General features: G+C 53.4%; 1 protein-coding gene across 3 annotated transcripts in view; it reads right to left on the bottom strand.

Annotated features, from left to right (window-relative positions):
- TOM1 (target of myb1 membrane trafficking protein) overlaps positions 1-23,327 on the bottom strand; it is a gene marked incomplete at its 5' end in the record, with an annotated part of 46,721 nt that overhangs the window by 6,764 nt on the left and 16,630 nt on the right. For 2 of the 3 annotated variants that reach the window (XM_079715275.1, XM_079715274.1), the window contains 10 exons: positions 3,065-3,185; positions 3,924-4,017; positions 4,444-4,477; positions 6,136-6,269; positions 9,028-9,144; positions 11,475-11,624; positions 11,730-11,864; positions 12,156-12,305; positions 13,264-13,342; positions 16,386-16,470. In XM_079715275.1, the coding sequence (XP_079571401.1) occupies positions 3,065-3,185; positions 3,924-4,017; positions 4,444-4,477; positions 6,136-6,269; positions 9,028-9,144; positions 11,475-11,624; positions 11,730-11,864; positions 12,156-12,305; positions 13,264-13,342; positions 16,386-16,470 (1,099 nt within the window). The remainder of the gene's footprint in view (positions 1-3,064; positions 3,186-3,923; positions 4,018-4,443; positions 4,478-6,135; positions 6,270-9,027; positions 9,145-11,474; positions 11,625-11,729; positions 11,865-12,155; positions 12,306-13,263; positions 13,343-16,385; positions 16,471-23,327) is intronic. The other variant, XM_079715276.1, reaches the window with a different exon arrangement.

Genomic DNA, 23,327 nt, shown 5'->3' with positions numbered 1-23,327 from the left:
AAGCCGCTACGGATAGAGATGAGGGCTCTTCTTCCAGATGGGGCGGGTTGGGGAGCATCTCACCCTCTGCTGGAGCCAGGGCTGGTCCAGCTCGAGGCTTCAGGAGCCAAGACCATAGCACATGTGACTCTCGTAGCGCCAACCTGCCCTCCTGGGGACTGGGTAGACTGGCACTTAAACAGGCCTCTCGAGTAAAAGCCCCGAATTCTCAGGCAGCCTCTCTGAAGAGCGGCCGTCCGCTCCTCCCACAGGACCTGGAGGCAGCCAGGAGACTGTGCTCATCAGTGAGCTCACCCCCCGCCCCATGACTGGCACCCATGCAAGTGGGCTGCGGCCAAGCCAAAGGCCGGGCGGCGGGCGGGGCACCCAGCCCTTCTGGAGGGCAGCTTAGCACCCCTGGCTAATTGGGGCAACAAGAGCTGGCGAGGAGGAGGAGATGCCAAAGCCTGAGCAGCGCATCCTGACCCGGGGAGGCCCGCTGACTCTGGGGTGGGAGTGGCCGTGCACCTAAGATGCAGTGGGTGCGCTGGGGGGAAAGGCAGGGATGAGGCATGTCCAGCCCCAGGAACGTACAGAAAACGACAATGCCCTTCATTCAAAAGAACCGTGTGTTCCTTCCTAATTACTCCCCACCACCTCGGCTTTTCCGTCTCTCTCCTGCTCTCATACAGCCCCCAAGGCCAAAGCCTGGCCATCCCTGGGGGCCGTGCCTGCAGTGGTGGGGCCCACACGACGCACACGGGACTGCCAGCCCTGTGCCCGGCGCAGGAGGGAGGAGGGCCACCCCTCAGGTGGTCTTGGTGAGGCTGGGGGGCAGGGGCTGGACCCGGGGCCACTTGGGGTGACACTTGTCAGTGCCTGAAGAAGACACAGCGGCACTGGGGAGCAAGTGAATGTGGAAGACGTTGAGGAAGAGAGCACCCTTGGGCTTCCCTGGTGGCTCAGCGGTTAAGAATCCGCCTGCCAATCAGGGGACACGGGTTCGAGCCCTGGTCCGGGAAGATCCCACATGCCACAGAGCAACTAAGCCCGCGAGCCACAACTACTGAGCCTGAGTGCCACAACTACTGAAGCCCACGCGCCTAGAGCCCGTGCTCTGCAACAAGAGAAACCACCGCAGTGAGAAGCCTGGGCACCGCAACAAAGAGTAGCCCCTGCTTGCCACTTAGCCTGCACACAGCAACAAAGACCCAGCGTAGCCAAAAATAAAAATAAATTTATTAAAAAAAAAAGAGAGCACCCTTGCTTCTGGCCAAACTTGGCTAAGGCGACCCTAACTTTGCTCACCCAGATGTCCCCATGGCTCTACTTGGCACCCTGAGTGGAAGAGCCTGGTCAGCTGGTGAGGCCGTGATTGTGCCAGCTGTGGTTGGCACAGGCCAGAGGGAGGCATGGGCCAGACACTCGGTGGGCAGAAGAGGTCTTGGAGGGTTCAAGGGCCCCAGGGTACAGGGCAAGGTGGGGAGTCCAAAGGCCAGCCAGGTGACCAGGGCTAGAAGACCCAGCTGATGCATCAGAGAGGGACGGCCAGGCAGGCTGGCAAAGCAAAGAGGAGGCTCAGGCACACTCCCATCCTGCAGGGCGCTTTCTGCTGGGGTGGAAACCCCTCCCTAGGGAGGGCCTGCAGGAGGACCCATGACCTGAGACGGTACGTGCTGCCCTCGCAGTACGTCTTCCTTGGCCCCAGCGTCTCACGTTCTCCCGTCTCTGACCCTTTGCACGTATTGTTCCATGGCCTGAAGTGGCCGCCTTGACCTCCCCACTGTGTGGTCCAGTCCTGAGTGTCCTCTGCAGAGCTGCACGCACCTCCTCCGAGTCCACAGTGCTGGGTACACCCCTCTAGGATGGCACCTGGCACTGCACAGCAGCGGTCCGCATGCATGTCACTCCCCCCGTGAGACTGCGGGCCCCAAGAGGGCAAGCTCGGGGTGCGCTTTTCTCTGTTCTTCAAGATCCCGCTCCCCAGAGGAGTGACGGTGCAGCAGCAAACCTCAGCCAGGTTGGGGCTCTCAGGTAGGCTGCCCTCCAGGCTGCAAGTCCCACCAGACTCATTAGCCTGCAGCAACACAGCAGCCTCAGTGTGCCCCTAACTCCAAGGCGACTGTGAACCACTGGTCCTGGAGCACCTGGGCTTGGGAGTACAGGCTCTGCCCCAGACTAGAGGTGAGGCTCACAGTGCAGGGCTGGTTAGGCTAGTGGGCAGGGCTGCGAGCAGCCTGTCAGGTTCCACCTGGATTGGCCAGGGTGGAGAGGGGATCCCTGGGCCCTCTGGAGGCCCATCAACAGTTCCCCAAGACACCAGAATGACCACTAGGGAGCTGGGGAGTCCGCTGGGAAGGTCACTTAATCCAGAGCTTTCCTTGGCTGTACATCCTGGTTGCCCTGGGGTTATAAGCAAAGGGCTGACAACAACCTCAAGCAAACTACTTCCAGCCTGTATGGAGCCGGTCCTGGGAAGCTGGTCCTGGTGGACACTCGGCTGCGTGCCTCGGCTGCTGAAAGCATCTCCCCGACGCAGATGGACAGTCCCAGGGAAGGACAGAAGCCCAGCTCCAGTGCAGAGCAGGCAGACTTGGGTGGGGTAGCAGGATTTCTCTGGCTGGCTACGGGACAGCAGAAATGACTGGACCAGCCCCCGAGGGCTTGGTACACAGCCTACAATGCAGCAGAGAGCCGGGTTGGGCTGCAGGCACTGTGTTCTGGAACCGGACGGCCCTGGGTTCCCAACTTAGTGCCTCCAAACGCTAGCTGCCTGACCTGGGCAAATGACCCAGCCCCTCAGTGTCTCGGTTTCCTCATCTGAGCAGATCATGCAAGATCCTGGCACCTAGCTGGTCATCAACCTACGGGCATCCCTCCCCCCATCCATCCCTGCCTGTAGGGCACAGGGTTCCCCGGACCTCGCAGGATTGGCTCGGGGGAAAGAACTCTGCTATCCTGAGGGGGTGCAGGCAGGGGCTGGTGTGCCCACCAACAAACTGGGCTCAGGGACCTGGAGAGAGGCCCTCCCCTGATAGGGGGAGACCCAGACTGCAGGGACCCAGGGCGGGGCCTGGCCACTCACTCTTTGCGTTGGTCAGCCAGCGAGCTGCCCCGTGTCAGCGCAAACATGTCAAACTCATCTTCCAGGCGGCCAGAGGTCTCCAGAGACTGCAGGCCAGCCCTCACGCTGCTGGAGCCCAGGTCTGTGGGGACAGAAAGGCCACGTGAACGGTCTGCCTGGCTGTCCTTGGACACTGAGCCGTGGCTGAGCTGCTCCCTGCCAGGCCCAGGTCGGTTCTGGAGAAGCAGCGTGGCCTGGTGTGGTGGCGGGGTCGGGGGACGGACGGACGGGGCAGGCCACCTGCTGGCTGAGGGACCAGGGGCAAGTCACTTCCTCTCTCTCAATTACTTCCAAAGGCTTGGCATGAAGCAGGCAGCCAATAACGCTAATCATAGTGACGACAGTGGCAATGGCTAACGCTTACCAGGAGTGCACTCTGGGCCTGGCCCTGGTCTAAGCCCGCTCTGTGCAGAAGCTTATCCAGGCCTCACGATGACCTGTGAGCAGGGCCCATTCCTGCCCCTGTTACAGAGGAGGAAAAGGGCCCAGGATGTCCAAGTGACATGCCCAGGTTCACCAGATGATTCAGGCCAGGGAGAATTCAAGGTGTTAATGGGAAATCACACAACAGTGGGATTTCTGAGATCTGAGGGGGCTCAGGAGTTGTGGGACTGCAAGGGAGGGTCCCCTGTGTTTTGTCCCGGCCGCTCAGCCTTGCAGGAAGATTCAGCACTGGACCCTGGCGAGGAGGGGCCTGGGCCAAGATTCTGCTGTTGGCACTCCAGCTGCAACTGTGTAATGGGACGGCACCCCCAGAGCTGCAGGGGTGTCCGCAGTATGTAAGGTACCCTCAGCCCAGAAACCCGCACGCTGCACTTACTCATTCCCGCCAGCTGGGACGAGAGGCTGCTGGTGGCTGCAGGGTCAGGGCCCATGTCGATCAGGTCAGCGGCCGCCTCGGCCTCGCTTGGGGCCTGGGGGCAGGGGAGAGGCCACCATCATCCTCCCAACCTGACCTGCAGCCTCATTCCCTTCTGTCCTGAAGCACTGGCGCCTTCATTCTTTGCCTGAGGACCTGTCACCAGCAATAACCACCCCCACCCCCCCACCCCCCACCCCCACCCCACACCCTGTCCCTGCAGCAGTGATTGGGAGTCAGGGAGTCTTTCTTCCTCCCCTTGGCCTATCTAGCTCAGCTGGAGGCCTGGGAGGCTCAGAAGACCCTGGGGCATCAGCTGGTGGCAGAATGTTATTTACCCTAATGGCACAATGACATAAAAACTGAGAAGGGGCCCTCTTGGAGATTCTGGCTAAGAAGGCACATCCCACGCAGGATACCTGGAGAGGGAAATGGGCCCAGCCCTCCTTATTCCCATTATCACGGAGAAGCAGCCTCTTACCTTGGCGGTCTGGCCTGTACGGAAGCGTTCAAACCTATGAGACAGAAAAGACCTAAGTCAAGGAGAAGGACTGGGTGGCCCCTTAGCACAGCCAGGCCAGAGCTTTTCCCACTGCAGGTCTCAAAACCGACAGAGTGGGTCACAAACAGGGTGATGATGACACGGCCTGGTTCATCCTGGACGGATCCAGTTTATGCCTGCTGCCCCAGGGAAGTATTAGCAGGGCCCCTTTTTCACTTGCAAGTGTCCCAATTAGATTATCAATTATCTGGTCACCTTAGTCACCATTAGCATTAAATAAACAACACGCATAGACTAAAGCAGAAAAGGAAATGGGGGTGCGTGCACACAGCAAAGGTAAGTACTGTTTTTTGGAACTTGTTCGGTAACGTACATTTGCGTGTGCACGTGTGTGTGTGTGTGTGTGTGTGTGTGTGTGTGTGTGTATGTCTCTAAGGCGGTGTAAGGAAGATACACCTCTTACACTGCTTTATGGAGCCACTTAAAACCGCCCTAGACAGGTCAAGGGGCTGGTGGGTAGACTGAGGACTTCTGGGATCTGTTCCTGACCTGGCCCTGGCCCTCACTGTGTGACCCTGGGTAAATCACCTCACTTCTGAACTTCAGTCTCCTGTCTGTTAATAAGCGGGTGACAGTGGAACCTGCCTCGCAGGTGTGAGGATCAAGTGAACCACCAAACAAATGTAAGGTCTGATGAATAGGTGTCAGAGGGGTCCCAGTCACCCTTAGATCGGGCCCTTGGGCCACCTCACGGCCCACACGGCAAATGGCAGGGGCTCTTAGTCCCACCAGGTCAGCGAGCAGGAGAGGCCGGGCAGCCGTGGCCTGCCACGGCCCCGCCCCCTCACCTGATTCAGAATCACTCAGCAGGTGTTTGCTGATGGATAAAAACACGAAATGAACCAGGGGCTGGAGGCGGCTGGCATAACTGGTACCCTGTGCCAGACAGCCTGACCACCGAGTGCTTTATAGGCATAACCGCACGGGCCCTCAGTTATCTACAAGGAATCATGAGCTCCGTTTTACAGATTCAGAGGCAGCGTGGGGGACATCATTTCTGCAGGCCCAGCACCTCTGCCCGCCTTTGTAACAGCACCTAAGTGCTCCTCTGGGGAGCTGCTCCCCCCGTTTCCTGTGATCCCGGCGGGACTGTGGTCAAGGGGGCCTGTCCCCTCCCACATCTGCGTCCCACAAGGACGCTAAGCCAATCAGAGTTTCTCTTGGGGAGCTGACTCTTGGACAGAATGGTACAAGGTGGGAAAGCGTTTGGAGCCCACGTATTCATGATGACACTCTGGGGTCATGGTCCAGGAGTTTCTGCCCCAGAGGCCCCCCCCTGAACTGCCCTGGCATCTGTCCTTCCTGCCCCACTGGGAGGCCTTTTATTCTTCTTTGGATTCTGAAAACTATCCATTCAATAAAGGCTGTTCTACTCATGACTTCTTTTTCTGCTTAAGTTAGAAAGCCTAGGCTGTGATCCTGGATGCAGGGACGCAGGCGGCAGGAAAGGAGCTGTGGGGTGGAGGGCGGGCGCTCCTGCTACGCTGCATGAAGACAGCTGAGGGCACGTGTGCTGGGCGGCTGACCTGGTGTTTGAGAGGGAGATGAGAAGTCGGAGGGTGTGAACAGGGGAGAAGGGAAGGAAGAAGGCGGGGCAGACAGCGGGGCTACCGTTCGTGGCGCAGGAAGACGTTGTTGAGGTTGTCGTTGACGATTAGTAGCTCCTCGGTCAGCTGCTCGTTGGCGACGCGGGGGATGAGCTCCAGGACCCGCTGCTGCATGGCCCGGCACGTCCGGTTGAGCTCCTGCCGGGGGAGGAATTGAGACAACCACAGCTGCCAGACCCGGAGCGAGGCCGTCTCTACCGGATGCCCGGCCCTGGGCGCACCTTGGAGGCGGAGAGGTTTCCAGACTGGACTTCAGGTTGCACAGAACAGCTTTTAGGGTTCTACGGACGAGCACTGGCGTCTCATTTCTAAGTGTTTAGCACACAGGAGACGACCAATGTGGGAGCCGTGCTGTGGGTTTAACCTGGCTGTGCGGCCCTCAGGATGAAGTTCCTGCCCTCACCTTCGCTTCGCGGAAAATCAAGACTGCGAGGTGGCTGGTGGAACACCTGTCACTTCTCTAGGTGCACTGAGGTTTTGTGTGACCAAAGCATAAAAAATAAACTGGATGATTCAACTATTATCCCGACGCTGAATGTTTGCCTCATTACTCTAATTTCTTTTTTTTTTTTTGCGGTACGCGGGCCTCTCACTGTTGTGGCCTCTCCCGCTGTGGAGCACAGGCTCCGGATGCGCAGGCTCAGCGGCCATGGCTCACGGGCCCAGCCGCTCTGCGGCATGTGGGATCTTCCTGGACTGGGGCACGAACCCGCGTCCCCTGCATCGGCAGGCGGACTCTCAACCACTGCACCACAAGGAAGCCCTCTAATTTCTCTTTTAATGCTTTTTATTTTGGAATAATTTTAAATTTACAGAAAAGTTGCCAAGATAAGAAAGCACAGGGGTCCTTCACCCAGCCTCTCCTTAGTTTGGCATTTGTCAAAACTATGACATTAATGGGGGTACAATGCTGTTAACTAACTACAGACTTTATTCAGGTTTTACCAGTTTTTCCACTAACATACTTTTTTCTCTGTTCCCACATTGCGTTTAGTCACCACGTCGCCAACTGACTTTTAATCAGTTAGTGTTACGTATTTAAACTTGTTTGGGAAAAAGAAAAAAAATTAGAAGCCGAAGCATTTACAGGCTTTTTATTTGTAGGACGGAGGGTTTCCGTCCTCAGGTGCCTGCCATCAGGTGGACAGGGGCCCGGGTCACGGTCCTGAGGTCCCAACAGATGGTCGGGCACTGCTGACTGTGGCCACGCGCCAGCACTTTTCTCCTGGCATCATGAAGACCACTGATTTTGGTTCTTTTCAGACCCTGCTGCCCCCGCCTCCCCCCAGGTCAGACCCTCTCCCGGGATTTCCTCTCTCGCCTGAGCGTGGGGCAGGGCAGGCCCAGGGGACTTCCAACATCCTGCGGGCCTCCCCTCTCCTCCCCCCATGACCAAGCACACCGCAGCTTTGTCCCTACTTCCTTTCCTGCCCCTCTCAAGAGCAGAAGAGCAGCTGGTGGAGCCAGGGGCCTGGGTTCATACCCCGGCTCTGCTGCTGACCAGCCCTGTGACCCTGGGGGCATCCCATGACCTCTCTTTGCCTCAGTTTGCTGACCTGGGATGTGAGGATAACAAGAGTACCTACCTCATGGCGGGGAGGGTGAGGATTAAGTGAGTGAATGTATATCACGTGTCCACATCAGAGCCTGGCACACAGGACATGCTCAGTGTGCATCAGCTGTCCCTGTGTCACCCCTGCCTGCCAGCCAGCCTTCTGAGTCCCCAAAATCGCTCATACCCGCAAGGCCTTGGCTTGGGACACCCAAAATTAACTGCGCTACAGCAATCCTGCCACTTCCCAACTCACTCAAGCTTCTGTCATTTATTCTTTTTATTAAAAAAAATTTTTTTTTTGGTTTATTTATTTTTGGCTGTGTTGGGTCTTCGTTGCTGCACCGAGGGCTTTCTCTAGTTGCGGCGAGCGGGGCCTTCTCTTGTTGCGGAGCACGGGCTCTAAGCACGCGGGCTTCAGTGGTTGTGGCACTTGGGCTCTAGAGCACAGGCTCAGTAGTTGCGGTGCACAGGCCTAGCTGCTCTGCGGCATGTGGGATCTTCCTGGACCAGGTATTGAACCCATGTCCCCTTCACTGGCAGGCAGACTCCTATCCACTGCGCCACCAGGGAAGCCCTGTCATTTATTCTTCATATTCGTGTGTTCACTCAACTGTGAGACTCCGACTTCACTCCCCTCCACCCTGCCCCCTGCTCCCACCATAAGGTAAGGACCCCGGAGCAAGAACACTGTGTCCGCTTGGTCGGGCCCAGGGACAGCCTCGCCCTCCAGGAATGTGAGGCCCAGCAGGAACGACACAAAACGAGACGATCATACCAAGCCGTCTGTCCCCTCACAGGTTCAGGTGACTCCTGGGCCGCGGGGGTCCCTAGCTTTCTTGGCGTGTCTAGGACTGACCTCTGTGGGGAGGGTGCCTTTCCCCACACACAACCCCCTCACTCGAGTGGGGCCCCAGCTGGGGGTGGCACCCTGGGGATATCACGTGACATACGGGAGCCCCAGCCTGCAGATCCCAGCTCAGGCCTGCCTGCTAAGTTTCATATTCTGAAAGGTGGACACCTCACCTTCCAGCTTTTCCTCAAGACCACTGATGGGGAGCTATTTGGAACCAGGCCACAGGGAGGGTGTTTTACGTGCAAAGCCTTATTTAATACTTAGGTCAAACTTGTACCACAAAAGCAAACTTACCGATGAGGAAACTGAGACAAGAGGGGCTATTCTGTTCAAACCATCAAGTGGTAGAGCCCCGAGTTCCAATCTGATGGAGCCCGAAGTCCCTGGCTTTATCATCTCCCATTGTGACCAAGGGGCTCAGAGTCCGCCATGGAAAGCACCGTGGCGGTGGCGGGGCCGGGAGGCTGAACCGGGCGGCTGCTGCTCACCTGTAGCAGCTCCAGGTCTGCCGGCTCCGCCTGGGTGGGCACGAGCTCCGTCAGCATCTCCGACATCACCCTCACGTTCCCACTCACCATCTCCAGCTCACTGCGCAGCTTCCCGATCTGGAACACACGGTCGGCCCCGCTGAGAGAGGCCGGGGTCTGGAGCCTCTGCCACTCCTGGGACACAGCCTGGCACTACCAGCCCGACCTGCCGGCACCCCCTCTAGGCTCCCGGGCCACAGCCCTGCACCAAGAGGCCCATGGTAGGCTCGCCCTCCCCCCCGCTGACCCCCTTATAGAGATGTTAGCAACTGTTACAGGGCGCCCAGTGCAGGGAGAGGCCAGGAGGAAAGAAGCTGAGGGCGGAGGCGGCCCTGAGTGTGGCTGGAGGGCTCTGGCATCTCCTGGGTGCTTGGCGCCTAACAAGGCCCTGGAGGGGGGCTCCCCTGAGGGGAGAGGAGGGAGGCCTCCCTCCTAGGAGGACCCGGTTCTGTCTTGCTCCTGGTCCGCTTTGGTGCCCCAGACTCTTCCGAGGATGAGACCCGTGCCGCCCCCCACCCTGAGTATGAAGCTCAGACTGAGCACTCGTTAAAGGGATGTGAGCAGGTTTTCAGCGATCAGAGGGGTCCCAGTCTTGGCTTGGGGAATAGCTGTAAATCGAGTCGCACAGTCTCTGCACTCAGGTGAGGTGGTGAAAGGCCCCTGCTGCGGCGTCTCATGCGGCGGGCTCTGCGGGGCGTTTCCTGTCCTCATGGACAACGTGGACACTGTGAAGGTCCAGGAAGGGACCAGTGTGGACGTTCCCAAACCTGATCTGGTTGATGAACCCTTTGATCATGGGTTACCTCACAGGTCTAGGATTGAGCAGCCTACATTTTGGGAAATGCTGCCGCATTCTCAGTTGGCTGACCCAGCTGATTTCAGAATCAGTGTCACCATATAAATTCACGGCGCCTGCCTGTGAGGGCAGCTACCATTCTGATCACCTCTAAGGCCCAAGCACTATATTAATGTATGTTGCTACTTAACCTTGACCATAGTCTCATGAGGAAGGTATCACTGCCCAACCCTTACAGATGAAGAAGTGGGAGTGCAGACACAGGCCCACTACGGTTTGCCAGCAGCTTCCAGACCTGTAAAACGTTTGGTACATTTGGCCTGTTTAACAAACGCTCCTGGCAGAAGCAAGGGAAAAACAACTGATCACAAACCCAGCGTGTCCAGGTCAGATGGGACCTAATTACAAGGAGTCTGGGAGTTACATCAGTGCTGCCTGAAAGCCTTAACGTGTCCCAGGAGACGGAAGGGGACTCTGAAATTAAACAGACTACTCGGTCTTGTTTAGCAAGAACCTTCTTCCACTGGACATAATCAGAGTCTAGTCCACACAGGTGCCAGACTTCAGGCAAATTGGTTAAAATTATAACCAGGTTAGATCAGTTTTGGATCACAGGGTGATTTTACCACTTTTATGCACTTTTAATTATTGGGTCTGTTAGGAAAACTTTTCTAGTAATGTTATTTGTAACTCTGGGGGTTGATTTCATAACTCACTGTAAGTACAGAGGTTTCTCTTTAAATAGGTTTGGGTATGAAAGGCTGTTGGTAAGTTTATTTGTTTGTTAAGACCAAACGATACCGTAGAAGTTTGTAAAACACCTCAAAAGTGGGCACCCCCAGTGTGCAGGCCTCGAGCAACTCTGCCATCCACAACTAAAATGACCGCGCACCCAGGAATGCCGGTCATGGCTGTGGACGTCCCTCGTAGGGCAGCAGCTAAGGCCGCCACAAACTGCTCGAGGCCAATGCGCAGGGCGCTGACCTCACTGGCAGGAGGGAGGGGCTGAGGGGCAGGCGGCCTGGTCTGAGGAAGGCAGTCCTGCAAAGCTACTCACGGGGCCCCAGAAAACGAGGCCCAGGCCCGGCCTCCAGGATCTTACACTATGCCTCAAACCTTCTTCTTGGGGCTTGCTGGGAAGCATCACGGTGCAAGGCAAGGGTTTAAATTTTTTTCTATACAGATGTTTTAGAACCGTTTTTAGCAAGAACCTCTGTCCAAATGAAATCTTACGTGAGACCCCGAGCAAACCCCAGCAAGGAAGTGGAGCTGCTGCAGCCGAAGGGCTGCTTGCTGGGTGCTTCCTCTCCCTGGAGCTGCCCGCAGGGCTCCACAGAGGGCACAGTTTGGAGAAGGGCCCAGGTGCAGGACAGAGCCTGCCTGGAGTCAGATTTGCGCTTGAATCCCAGCTCTGTCTCTGCTGAACTGTGTGGCTCTGGGCAAGTGAACTGATGTGAGTCTCATCTCCCAATAGGAAGGATGACACATGCCCTGTGGGGCTGCCCTGAGGACTGGGCAGAGTAATTTCCACACTGACAGGGGCCCGCCCTGACTTGTGGGGAGGGGGAGGCCCACGTCCTGACCTGTGTGGCTACGGCCCAGGCTTGTTTACCTGCTCGGCGGTTGGCGTTATGGGTGTGTCGCTGGGGAGTAGGGCCAAGGTGGGCAGCGGGGTGGTGTGCTGGCCGGAGTCTCCTTGATGACTGGCATCAGTGCCCACAGAAGAATTCTGTCCTGATGGCGTCTCTGAGTTGAACACGGTCTAGAAGGCAACAAGCTGAATCAGTGAGGCCGGCAGGTCAGGGCCACTGGGAAGCAGCATCCCCTCTGGGGGTGACTCCCGCCGCCCCTGCCCACCACTCCTCACCCTCTGGGGCGTGTGGATGGGGGACAGCATGTCCAGGTCGGTCATGGGGAACTCCAGGCCCTTCCTCCGCAGGTCCTCGTAGACAGCGACCACACCTGTCAAGTCGGGCGAGCTGCGGAACGCGTCAGCCCAGGACTGAGAGGGGACAAGGGGACACGGCCGGTAACCACTGCTCACCGGCTCCCCTGCGAGCCTGCCTGCCGGCCCCCAGGGAGCAGAAATTCCCTCCTGGACTCGCTGGTCCTTTGGCGGCATCACCTGGACAGCCCGCCCCACAGCAAGGCCCTCAGCCAACAAGGCTCCCCCCGACCCCCGGCTCAGAGGTCCCGTCAGCAGAGGAGCAAGACGGACCCAAGAGAACAGACGAGAGAGTAGCACTGGCGGGGGCACCTTCCTCCCGGCCTGCCCGCGGCCGCCCGTGCTCACCTGGATGAGGGTGAGCACCTTGTCGTGCACGATGGTGGGCGGGTTGTTCTTGGGCAGGATGGTCCTCACCAGCACGCCCTCCACGAAGTCCTGGCTGGCCACCAGCACGTGGAAGCGGTGCCCGCAGTTCTTGACGCAGGTTTCCAAGACCTGGAGGCCGTGTGGTGCCAGTGAGCACCCAGCAGAGGAGCGGGAGCACCCGGGTCCCCGCCCTCACACCCCACCCATGTCCCAGTGGGGAGGCCCAGCAGAGGATGCAGCTCCCTGAAGTGAGACCCAGACATGGAGGAGCGGGGATGACACCAGATTTGGCAGCTGGTTGGCTGGGGTGGGGAGCGGGACTTGGGCAGGCAGAGGGCCAAGTGCTGGCTGGAGGCCCCTGGCTGAGTGGCTCTGGTGCCCACAGAACCCTGTCCCGAGGCCGTCTCTGAGCTGAGCACAGTCTAGAGGGGAGGTGGCTCTCCAGGTGTAAACCAGAGAACTTTCAATCAAATGGTGACTTCGCGGCCTTGGACAAAGGTGCCCAACTTCCCTCCCCACTCCTGTCCCCGCTCCTGTCTCTCTATTCCCGGGCAGGAGCTGCCTCTGATCTTCAGTTGAGCAGACGGATCCAGATGTAAGTGCTGCCATGGGGGAGGCGGAGACAGAGTCCTCCGGTCCCCACTCCCCAGCCAAGCCCACCCTGCCAGGCTGCCCACTCCTGCCTGCCCCGCCCTGCTGTGAGCAAGGACTGTCCTCAGCCTCTGGCATCTGCTTTATGTTCATTTTTCAGGGCCAATTAGGCCAAGTGTCAACTGGAACCCAACTTGGGTACCGCCCCCCAGAGGCCTGGGTGCACGAGCTTCTGTGTCACCGGCAGGTCCTCTGCCCACGCGTCCCACGATGGGCCCTTGAGGGATGTGGGCCTCAGTGTGTCTGCTCCCTGCACCGGTAGGTTAAAGAGAACTTTTCCAAATAGCCTCTCTTGCCACTCCTCGTTGGCCAGCCGTGTAGACAGAACAGTGCTTTGCCCACAGCCCTTGAAAGAGGAGCCCCAGGGTGGCTGGGAGTCCTGCTGGGCCCCCAGGGCACTGTGGTCCCGCCGTGGATGGAGGGACGGGGCACTCACCGTGAGAGCCAACATCACCTCATGGAAGTTCTTATTCCCCACGATTCTCTTCTTCACTGCTCGGAAGGCATCTTTGGGGCTGGGCAGAAGGACAAGAGGAAAGATGGGCTGAGGCATGGAACCTCCTTATCCAACAGCGGAGGCTGCGCGCCTAAGATCAGGAGGCGCTGGAAGACAGAACGGCTCCCTTGGCTCCGCCCTGTTTTGTGTGCCCAGGTTCTAATCACATCAGAATCTTCCTGTCCCACCAAAATCCTCAGTAGACGACGACTGCTTGGCAGGGATTCTCAGTGTGCAGGCTCTGGACACCCTGCACTAGAATCCCTTAGTGGGGAGGTGTGAGTGCTTGTTAAACATGCGGAACCCCAGACCTGACCCTAGACCCCCTGAAGCAAGCTCTCAGGGAAGCTGCATGCCCACCGTGCCCCTGGGGCTTTATGTGCAGTCGTGAAGGTTAAGCACCGTAAGCTGCAGGCACAGAGGTCTTGGGCCCCGTCCTGGCCAGCTCCTCTACTCACCCCTGTTTCCACCCTGGCCTTATCAGGCACCAGATGTGCCCACACCAGGCTGGGTGCTGGGACGCACTGGTGAATAAGACCCCTCGGCCCTGCTTCAAGGATCACATGTTCCAGGGAGACCCACCTAAGGGAGGGAAGCAAGCAGGTCCCGAGGTAAGAGCGAGTGTGAGTGTGTGAGTGTGGGTGGGTGGGTGGGTGCCTGAGGTCAGGGAAGTCTTCTCCCAGGAGGTGGCGCCACAGCTGAGCGTGAAGGATGGGATGCAGCCAGCTGCGGGGAGAAGGGCACGCGGTTCGTGGAGGCAGGAGCCTGGACCAGGGCCCGGGCGGGCGGGGAGGAGATGTAAGGAGGCCGCTGAGCATGGGGGGAAGGTGGAGGGAGGGGCTGGGGAGGCCGCGCGGTCACGGCGGGGAAGGGGAGCCGGCGGCGGCCTGCTCTCCCCGCCCCATCGGTAACTCCACTGACACCCCCAGGCCTGCCGCCTGCACCCTTGCCGCTCAGCCCTGTACAGGGGAAACCCACGTTGCCTGGACTGTCCTGGCCTAGGAGTCTTCGTGGCCCCGCCAACTTCCGCATCTACCGGGTAGAAGCCCAGCTAAAATCTGCTTCGCCCGTGGCGCCTTCCCAGTCCTCCATCTCCTGGGTGCACGGACCCCGGGACTGCCCGGCTAGAGAGGACGCTCCCTAGAGGCCAGGAGTGGCTTCCTCCTCTGACACTTTGCCTCCCCAGAGCCCAGCATGCTACAGGAGCTCAAGCAACACTTCTTAGGCCGGGGAGGGCCTGTCCTGCTGTCTGCTGGGCATCTGTCAGACTGTCAGTGCCAAATCCATCAAGGGCAAGTCGACAGAGTCGGGAACCCTGACATGACATGGGCCCCCCCACAGGAGTGAAGGCGGCAGGCAAGGCTTTCTGGAAGGGACCTGCGTGGGGGTGGCTGTGACGGAGACGACACGAGGGGTGAAGGGCCACGGCCCCTGACGGGGTGGGACCCGGCCCCTGAAGCGTGAGGGTGCTTTTCAACCCAATGCCCTGCGGCAGCCCCCCGCCCTCCGGGCTCCATCTCAGGGGAAGGTGGCTTCTATTCCTGGCTTGGCCACTCACCTATGGCCACGTCAGCTCTCTAAAGGGACTTGTTTCCACTCCTTACAGAGTGACCCAGAAGTTCTGGCCTGTGTGCCACTACTGTGGGCCTACCGTGTGTCTAGTACTCTGCCGGGACCACAGCACAAAGCGGGTGGCACGGAGGCCACGCACAACCCAAGGCGGGAGTGGACAAGAGACTAAAGCTTAGATGACAAGCTCCGTGAGGTCAAGGGTCACGTCTGCCTTGCTCACTGCTGGGTCCCCTGAGCCTCGTGCAGAGCCTGGAACCCAGGAGGTGCTCAAATCAATAGCACCTGAACAAGTCTGACCCCAGTTCTGCCGACATTTACAAGGGAGATGGGGACTTGCTTCTCCAAGGACAAAGCAGTGACTTTTAGCCCCGACATTCAAGAAGAGGCTCCGTGAGGTTTTCTGCCTCAGTATTCTCTCTTGGTGGCCCTGCCGCCTGCCCACCACTCTCACCCCTGACACTTATGAGTCCAGATGCAGGAGGGCGTGTCCCCTCCCAGCGCCTCGGCAAGCCCATGGCACACGGCTGGGGAGCTGGAAGGTTCTGGTAGCCCCCGTGCAGTCCTAATTGGCCTTGACCATGTGCTGCAGATTCCCACAGCCTCCTCGGGCTCTGAGCTGGGTGCTCCCTCCACACACAAAGCACCACGTGGTGAGAGGAACCCTCGTAGGGCAAATGGACCATCCCAGTGAAAAATGGGGAGAGAACTGAGACCTGCTCCAACGGCTGAGCCTGTTTTTCTGGAACAGAGGCTTCATCTGGCGCTTCCTGCTGGCTGTGGTCGTCACACCCCTCCCAACCCTTCCCTGGTTTCTCCTGAGAAGGACAGTGACCCTGCATCCATCCCCTCTCTGCTCCCCTCAGGGCCTTGGGCAGATTGCTGGAAGGATCGAAGAGCTCTGTCGCTGAGACAAAGACCCAGAGAGGTAAAGTGATTTGTCCAAGGTCACACCGCTGGTCAGTGATGCCGGTCAGAGCTCAGGAGCCAGGACCACGGTGCTTGCCCCACACCACGTCTCTGGCTGGGCTGCCTGACCCCAAGCAGGATGCCGGGACCCAAGCACCAGAAATGCTCGGCCAAGGCTAACTTTGACCAGCCTCTCGGTTCCACTGCACATTTACTCCCCTCCCTGTGACCGCAACCCTCCCTGCTGGTCTCAGATCTTAAGGAAACGAGTCTGTTCTTGCTCACTGGGGAAGCTAGGAGTCCCTGCTGCACAGTGTAGCCCACGGCATGCAGATGGGGCTTGGGGCTTCCTCCTAATTCTAAGAGCCGCCAGCTGGCCTTGTCCTAGGAAGATGCCGTCCAGGTGACGTCCTAGGAAGGGCCAGTCGACTGCACTGCTGCTGCTGGGTGGGCCGCACACCTGGTATCTCTGGGCTTCTCATCCATTTGATGAGAAAGTCAGACTAGATCGTGGTTCTGAAACGTTTAAGACGCGCTGTTGTGGCCGCCCCGCCGGCGTCCCGCCTCTCCCCGGGGGTCCTCACCCTTCCTCGGTCTCATTGATGATGTCGCAGATCTCCATGTTGAGTGCCCAGTTCTCGCTCTGCAGGGAGCCATCTGTAGCTTTCTCTGAGGACAAGAAACCACAGGTCACACAGGTGTGTGGGGTTCCCAGATGGACACACTCAGCGGGAGTGGGGAGGACAATGGATGCTTTCTGGGCACCCGAGATGGGCCAGGCACCATATAAACGGTGTCACCTTCATTGCCCCATTTCGTCACTTAATTGTTATAGTAGCCACGCGAGGCTGGGGAGGAAGCCATGGCTGAGTCTACCAGATGGGTGAGCGGGACAGGGATTCAGGGGGCCTGGCCTCAGAGCGCTTGTTTTTGACATGACAATATAGAGACAGGATTTTGTTTTAGATTTGTAAATAAATGTTCCCTATTGACCCTTAATTTGACTTGGAAACCATTCACATGGTTCAAAACGTAAAAAGCGCCAAAGAGGCATCGAATGGAGAGTAAATGTACCGGCCTCCCCTGCCCCCAGCTCCCTCTTCCTGGAGGTCCCTAGTTTCCTCTCAAATCTCCCAGAGATATTCTTTACCTCCAAAGCCAAGGACACAGGGTTTTAAATCCCGACTCTGTTACCAATAGGAGGCCTGGCGGTGGTCTTCCTCTACAAGCTAGCTTGTCTGTAGATGGGTAGAAGCGCCCCGGGGTGTCTGATGATGCAAACCAGGCATATGCATGGTACTTGGTGCAAAACAGGTACTCAGTGGGTGGTGGGTCTTTTTAATTTTTTTTCAATTGAGGTGAAAGTCACACAACATAAAATTAACCATTTTAAAGTGAACAGTTCAGTGGCATTTAGTACATTCACAATGCTGTGCAACCATCCTGTCTATCTGGTTCTTGGGGTGAGGTCTCCAGGCCAGGAGTCACTATGAGATTGTCCAGGCCTGTCGAGGCCACACTCGGTGGCCCTTTGCTGTAAGATCTGCTCAGTGCTGGGACCCGGTTGCCTTTCGCGTGCTCTAGTGTGAGAGGAGGTGGGTGAACAGTGAACACAGGAACAGAACATACTATAGGATGTTCAAAAACGTTCTTTAAAATCAAAGTGCTGGGGCTTCCCTGGTGGCGCAGTGGTTAAGAACCTGTCTGCCAATGCAGGGGACACGGGTTCGAGCCCTGGTCCGGGAAGATCCCACATGCTGCAGAGCAACTAAGCATGTGTGCCACAACTATTGAGCCTGCACTCCACAGCTCGCAAGCCACAACTCCTGAAGCCTGGGCGCCTTGTTGCTCTGCAACAAGAGAAGCCACCGCAATGAGAAGCCCATGCACCGCAACGAAGAGTAGTCCCTGCTCACCGCAACTAGAGAAAGCCCGTGCACAGCAACAAGGACCCAACGCGGCCCCCCCAAAAAAAACCAAAAAATAAAATCTGGGGCTTCCCTGGTGGCGCAGTGGTTGAGAGTCTGCCTGCCGATGCAGGGAACACAGGTTCGTGCCCCGGTTCGGGAAGATCCCACATGCCGCGGAGCGGCTAGGCCCGTGAGCCATGGCTGCTGAGCCTGCGCGTCCGGAGCCTGTGCTCTGCAACGGGAGAGGCCACAGCAGTGAGAGGCCCGCGTACCGTAAAAAAAAAAAAAAAAAAAAAACTGAAGTGCTGTCCTTGCGTTCACATCACCCACTTGCCCTGCCCTCTCCATCTTCTAGATTCCATCCTCATGCAGACCTGACTTTAAAACGAGTTCCAATTGGACACAAGATGGCGTACTAGGAGGACACAGAATCCGTGTCTCCTCACAACTAGGGCACTTACCAGGCACTGGTGGGGGACCACGGACACCGAAGGGGACGGGAGGAACCCCCAGCGACTGGCTTGCGGGATCTTGGTTCCCAGGCCGGAGGCTGGTCCTGAGCTCCTGTGGTGGGAGCTCCGAGTCCAAACTGCTGGACTAACAGAGAACCTCAGACCCCAGGGAATATCAATTGGAGTGAGGCCTCCCAGAAGCCCTCATCTCAGCACCAAGATATATAACTGCCTGCAAACTCCAGTGCTGGACGTCTCAGGCCAAACAACCAGTAAGACAGGAATACAGCACCACCCATCAAAAACAAAAAAAAAGAAACGACAAAAAATTTTTTACAGATGAAGGAGGAAGGTAAAAACCTACAAGACCAAATAAATGAAGATGAAATATGCAACCTACCTGAAAAAGAATTCACAATAATGATAGTAATAAGATGATCCAAAATCTCGTAAACAGAATGGAGAAAATACAAGAAACGTTTAACAAGGATCTAGAAGAACTAAAGAGCAAACAAACAGTGATGAACGACACAATTACTGAAATTAAAAATACTCTAGAAGGAATCAATAACAGAATAACTGAGACAGAAGAACGGATAAGTGAGCTGGAAGGTAAAATGGTGGAAATAACTGCCAGGGAGCAGAATAAAGAAAAAAGAATGAAAAGAATTGAGGACAGTCTCAGAGACCTCTGGGACAAACATTAAATGCACCAACATTTGAATTATAGGGGTCCCAGAAGAAAAAGAGAAAAAGAAAGGGCCTGAGAAAATATATGAAGAGATTATAGTCGAAAACTTCCCTAACATGGGAAAGGAAATAGTCAATCAAGTCCAGGAAGCACAGAGAGTACCACACAGGATAAACCCAAAGAGAAACACGCTGAGACACATATTAATCAAACTATCAAAAATTAAATACAAACAAAAAAATATTAAAACCATCAAGGGAAAAACAACAAATAACATACAAGGGAATCCCCATAAGGTTAACAGCTGATCTTTCAGCAGAAACTCTGCAAGCCAGAAGGGAGTGGCAGGACATACTTAAAGCGATGAAAGGGAAAACTTACAACCAAGAAGATTACTCTACCCGGCAAGGATCTCATTCAGGTTCGACGGAGAAATTAAAACCTTTACAGACAAGCAAAAGCTAAGAGAATTCAGCACCACCAAACCAGCTCTACAACAAATGCTAAAGGAACTTCTCTAGGCAGGAAACACAAGAGAAGGAAAAGACCTACAAAAACAAACCCCAAACAATTAAGAAAATGGTAATAGGAACATACATATCGATAATTACCTTAAATGTAAATGGATTAAATGCTCCAACCAAAACACACAGACTGGCTGAATGGATACAAAAACAAGACCCATACATATGCTGTCTACAAGAGACCCACTTCAGACCTAGGGACACCTACAGACTGAAAGTGAGGGGATGGAAAAAGATATTCCATGCAAATGGAAATCAAAAGAAAGCTGGAGTAGCAATTCTCATATCAGACAAAATAGACTTTAAAATAAAGACTATTACAAGAGACAAAGAAGGACACTACATAATGATCAAGGGATCAATCCAAGAAGAAGATATAACAATTGTAAATATTTATGCACCCAACATAGGAGCACCTCAATACATAGGGTAAATGCTAACAGCCATAAAAGGGGAAGCTGACAGTAACACAATCATAGTAGGGGACTTTAACACCCCACTTTCACCAATGGACAGATCATCCAAAATGAAAATAAATAAGGAAATACAAGCTTTAAATGATACATTAAACAAGACGGACTTAACTGATATTTATAGGACTTTCCATGCAAAAAATACACTTTCTTCTCAAGTGCTCATGGAACATTCTCCAGGATAGATCACAACTTGGGTCACAAATCAAGCCTTGGTAAATTAAAAAAATTGAAATCATATCAAGTACCTTTTCTGACCACAACGCTATGAGATTAGATATCAATTACAGGAAAAAAATTGTAAAAAATACAAACACATGGAGGCTAAACAATATGCTACTAAATAACCAATAGATCGCTGAAGAAATCAAAGGGGAAATTAAAAAATACCTAGAAACAGATGGCAATGAAAACATGACGACCCAAAACCTATGGGATGCAGCAAAATCAGTTCTAAGAGGGACATTTACAGCACTACAATTCTACCTCAAGAAACAAGAAACAACTCAAATAAACAACCTAACCTTACACCTAGAGCAATTAGAGAAAGAAGAACAAAAACCCCCCAAAGTTAGCAGAAGGAAAGAAATCATAAAGATGAGAGCAGAAATAAATGAAAAAGAAATGAAGGAAACAATAGCAAAGATCAATAAAACTAAAAGCTGTTCTTTGAGAAAATAAACAAAATTGATCAACCATTGGCCAGACTCATCAAGAAAAAAGGGAGAAGACTCACATCAACAGAATTAGAAATGAAAAAGGAGGAGTAACAACAGACACTGCAGAAATACAAAGGATCATGAGAGATTATTACAAGCAACTCTATGCCAATAAAATGGACAACCTGGAAGAAATGGACAAATTCTTAGAAATGCACAACCTGCCAAGACTGAATCAGGAAGAAATAGAAAATATGAATAGACCAATCACAAGCACTGAAATTGCAACTGTGATTAAAAATCTTCCAACAAACAAAAGCCCAGGACCAGATGGCTTCACAGGCAAATTTTATCAAACATTTAGAGAATACCTAACACCTATCCTTCTCAAACTCTTCCAAAATATAGCAGAGAAGGAACACTCCCAAACTCATTCTACGAGGCCACCATCACCCTGATACCAAAACCAGACAAGGATGTCACAAAGAAAGAAAACTACAGGCCAATATCTCTGATGAACATAGATGCAAAAATCCTCAACAAAATACTAGCAAACAGAATCCAACAGCACATTAAAAGGATCATACACCATGATCAAGTGGGGTTTATCCCAGGAATGCAAGGATTCTTCAATATATGCAAATCAATCAATGTGATACACCATATTAACAAATTGAAGGAGAAAAACCATACAATAATCTCAATAGATGCAGAAAAAGCTTTTGACAAAATTCAACACCCATTTATGATAAAAACTCTCCAGAAAGTAGGCATAGAGGGAGCCTATCTCAACATAATAAAGGCCATATATGACAAACCCACAGCCAATAAATATCATTCTCAATGGTGAAAAACGGAAAGTATTTCCTCTAAGATCAGGAACAAGACAAGGTTGCCAACTCTCACCACTATTATTCAACATAGTTTTGGAAGTTTTAGCCACGGCAGTCAGAGAAGAAAAAGAAATAAAAGGTATCCAAATCGGAAAAGAAGAAGTAAAACTGTCACTGTTTGCAGATGACATAATACTATACATAGAGAATCCTACAGATGCTACCAGAAAACTACTAGAGCTAATCAACGAATTCGGTAGAGTAGCAGGATACAAAATTAATGCATAGAAATCTCTTGCATTCCTATACACTAATGATGAAAAATCTGAAAGAGGAATTAAGGAAACACTCCCATTTACCATTGCAACAAAAAGAATAAACTACCTAGGAATAAACCTACCTAAGGAGACAAAGGACCTGTATGCAGAAAACTATAAGACACTGATGAAAGAAACTAAAGATGATACAAACAGATGGAGAGATATACTATGTTCTTGGATTGGAAGAATCAACATTGTGAAAATGACTCTACTACCCAAAGCAATCTACAGATTCAATGCAATCCCTATCAAACTACCAAGGGCATTTTTCACAGAACTAGAATAAAAAATTGCACAATTTGTATGGAAACACAAAAGACCCCGAATAGCCAAAACAATCTTGAGAAAGAAAAATGGAGCTGTAGGAAACAGGCTCCGGACTTAAGACTATAATACAAAGCAGTAATCAGTAATCAAGACAGTATGGTACTGGCACAAAAACAGAAAGATAGATCAATGGAAGAGGATAGAAAGCCCAGAGATAAACCCACGCACATATGGTCACCTTATCTTTGATGAAGGAGGCAAGAATATACAATGGAGAAGAGACAGCCTCTTCAATAAGTGGTGCTGGGAAAACTGGACAGCTACAAGTAAAAGAATGAAATTAGAATACTTCCTAACACCATACACAAAAATAAACTCAAAATGGATTAAAGACCTAAATGGAAGGCCAGACACTATAAAACTCTTAGAGGAAAACATAGGAAAAACACTCTATGACATAAATCACAGCAAGATCCTTTTTGACCCACCACCTAGAGGAATGGAAATAAAAGCAAAAATAAACAAATGGGACCTAATGAAACTTAAAAGCTTTTGCACAGCAAAGGAAACCATAAAAAAGACGAAAAGACAACCCTCAGAATGGGAGAAAATATTTGCAAATGAAGCAACTGACAAAGGATTAACCTCCAAAATATACAAGCAGCTCATGCAGCTCAATATCAAAAAAACAAATAATCCAACCCAAAAATGAGCAGAAGACCTAAATAGACATTTCTCCAAAGAAGATATACAGATTGCCCACATACACACGAAAGAATGCTCAACATCACTAATCATTAGAGAAATGCAAGTCAAAACTACAATGAGGTATCATCTCACACCAATCAGAATGGTCATCATCAAAATATCTACAAACAATAAATGCTGGCGAGGGTGCGGAGAAAAGGGAACCCTCTTGCACTGTCGGTGGGAATGTAAATTGATACAGCCACTATGGAGGACAGTATGGAGGTTCCTTAAAAAACTAAAAATAGAACTACCATATGACCAAACAATCCCACTACTGGGCATATACCCTGAGAAAACCATAATTCAAAAAGAGTCATGTACCACAGTGTTCACTGCAGCACTGTTTACAATAGTCAGGACATGGAAGCATCCTAAGTGCCCATCAACAGATGAATGGATAAAGAAGATGTGGCATATATATACAACGGAATATTACTCAGCCATAAAAAGAAAGGTAATTGAATTACTTGTAGTGAGGTGGAGGGACCTAGAGTCTGTCATACAGAGTAAAGTAAGTCAGAAAGAGAAAAACAAATACCATATGCTAACACATATATATGGAATCTAAAAAAAAAAAATTGGTTCTGATGAACCTAGGGGCAGGACAGGAATAAAGACACAGACATAGAGAATGGACTTGAGGACAC

Source organism: Hyperoodon ampullatus (genome assembly GCF_949752795.1).
Source record: "Hyperoodon ampullatus genome assembly, chromosome: 11".
NCBI lineage: Eukaryota > Metazoa > Chordata > Mammalia > Artiodactyla > Ziphiidae > Hyperoodon > Hyperoodon ampullatus.
This window is presented reverse-complemented; position numbering and strand designations above follow the sequence as displayed.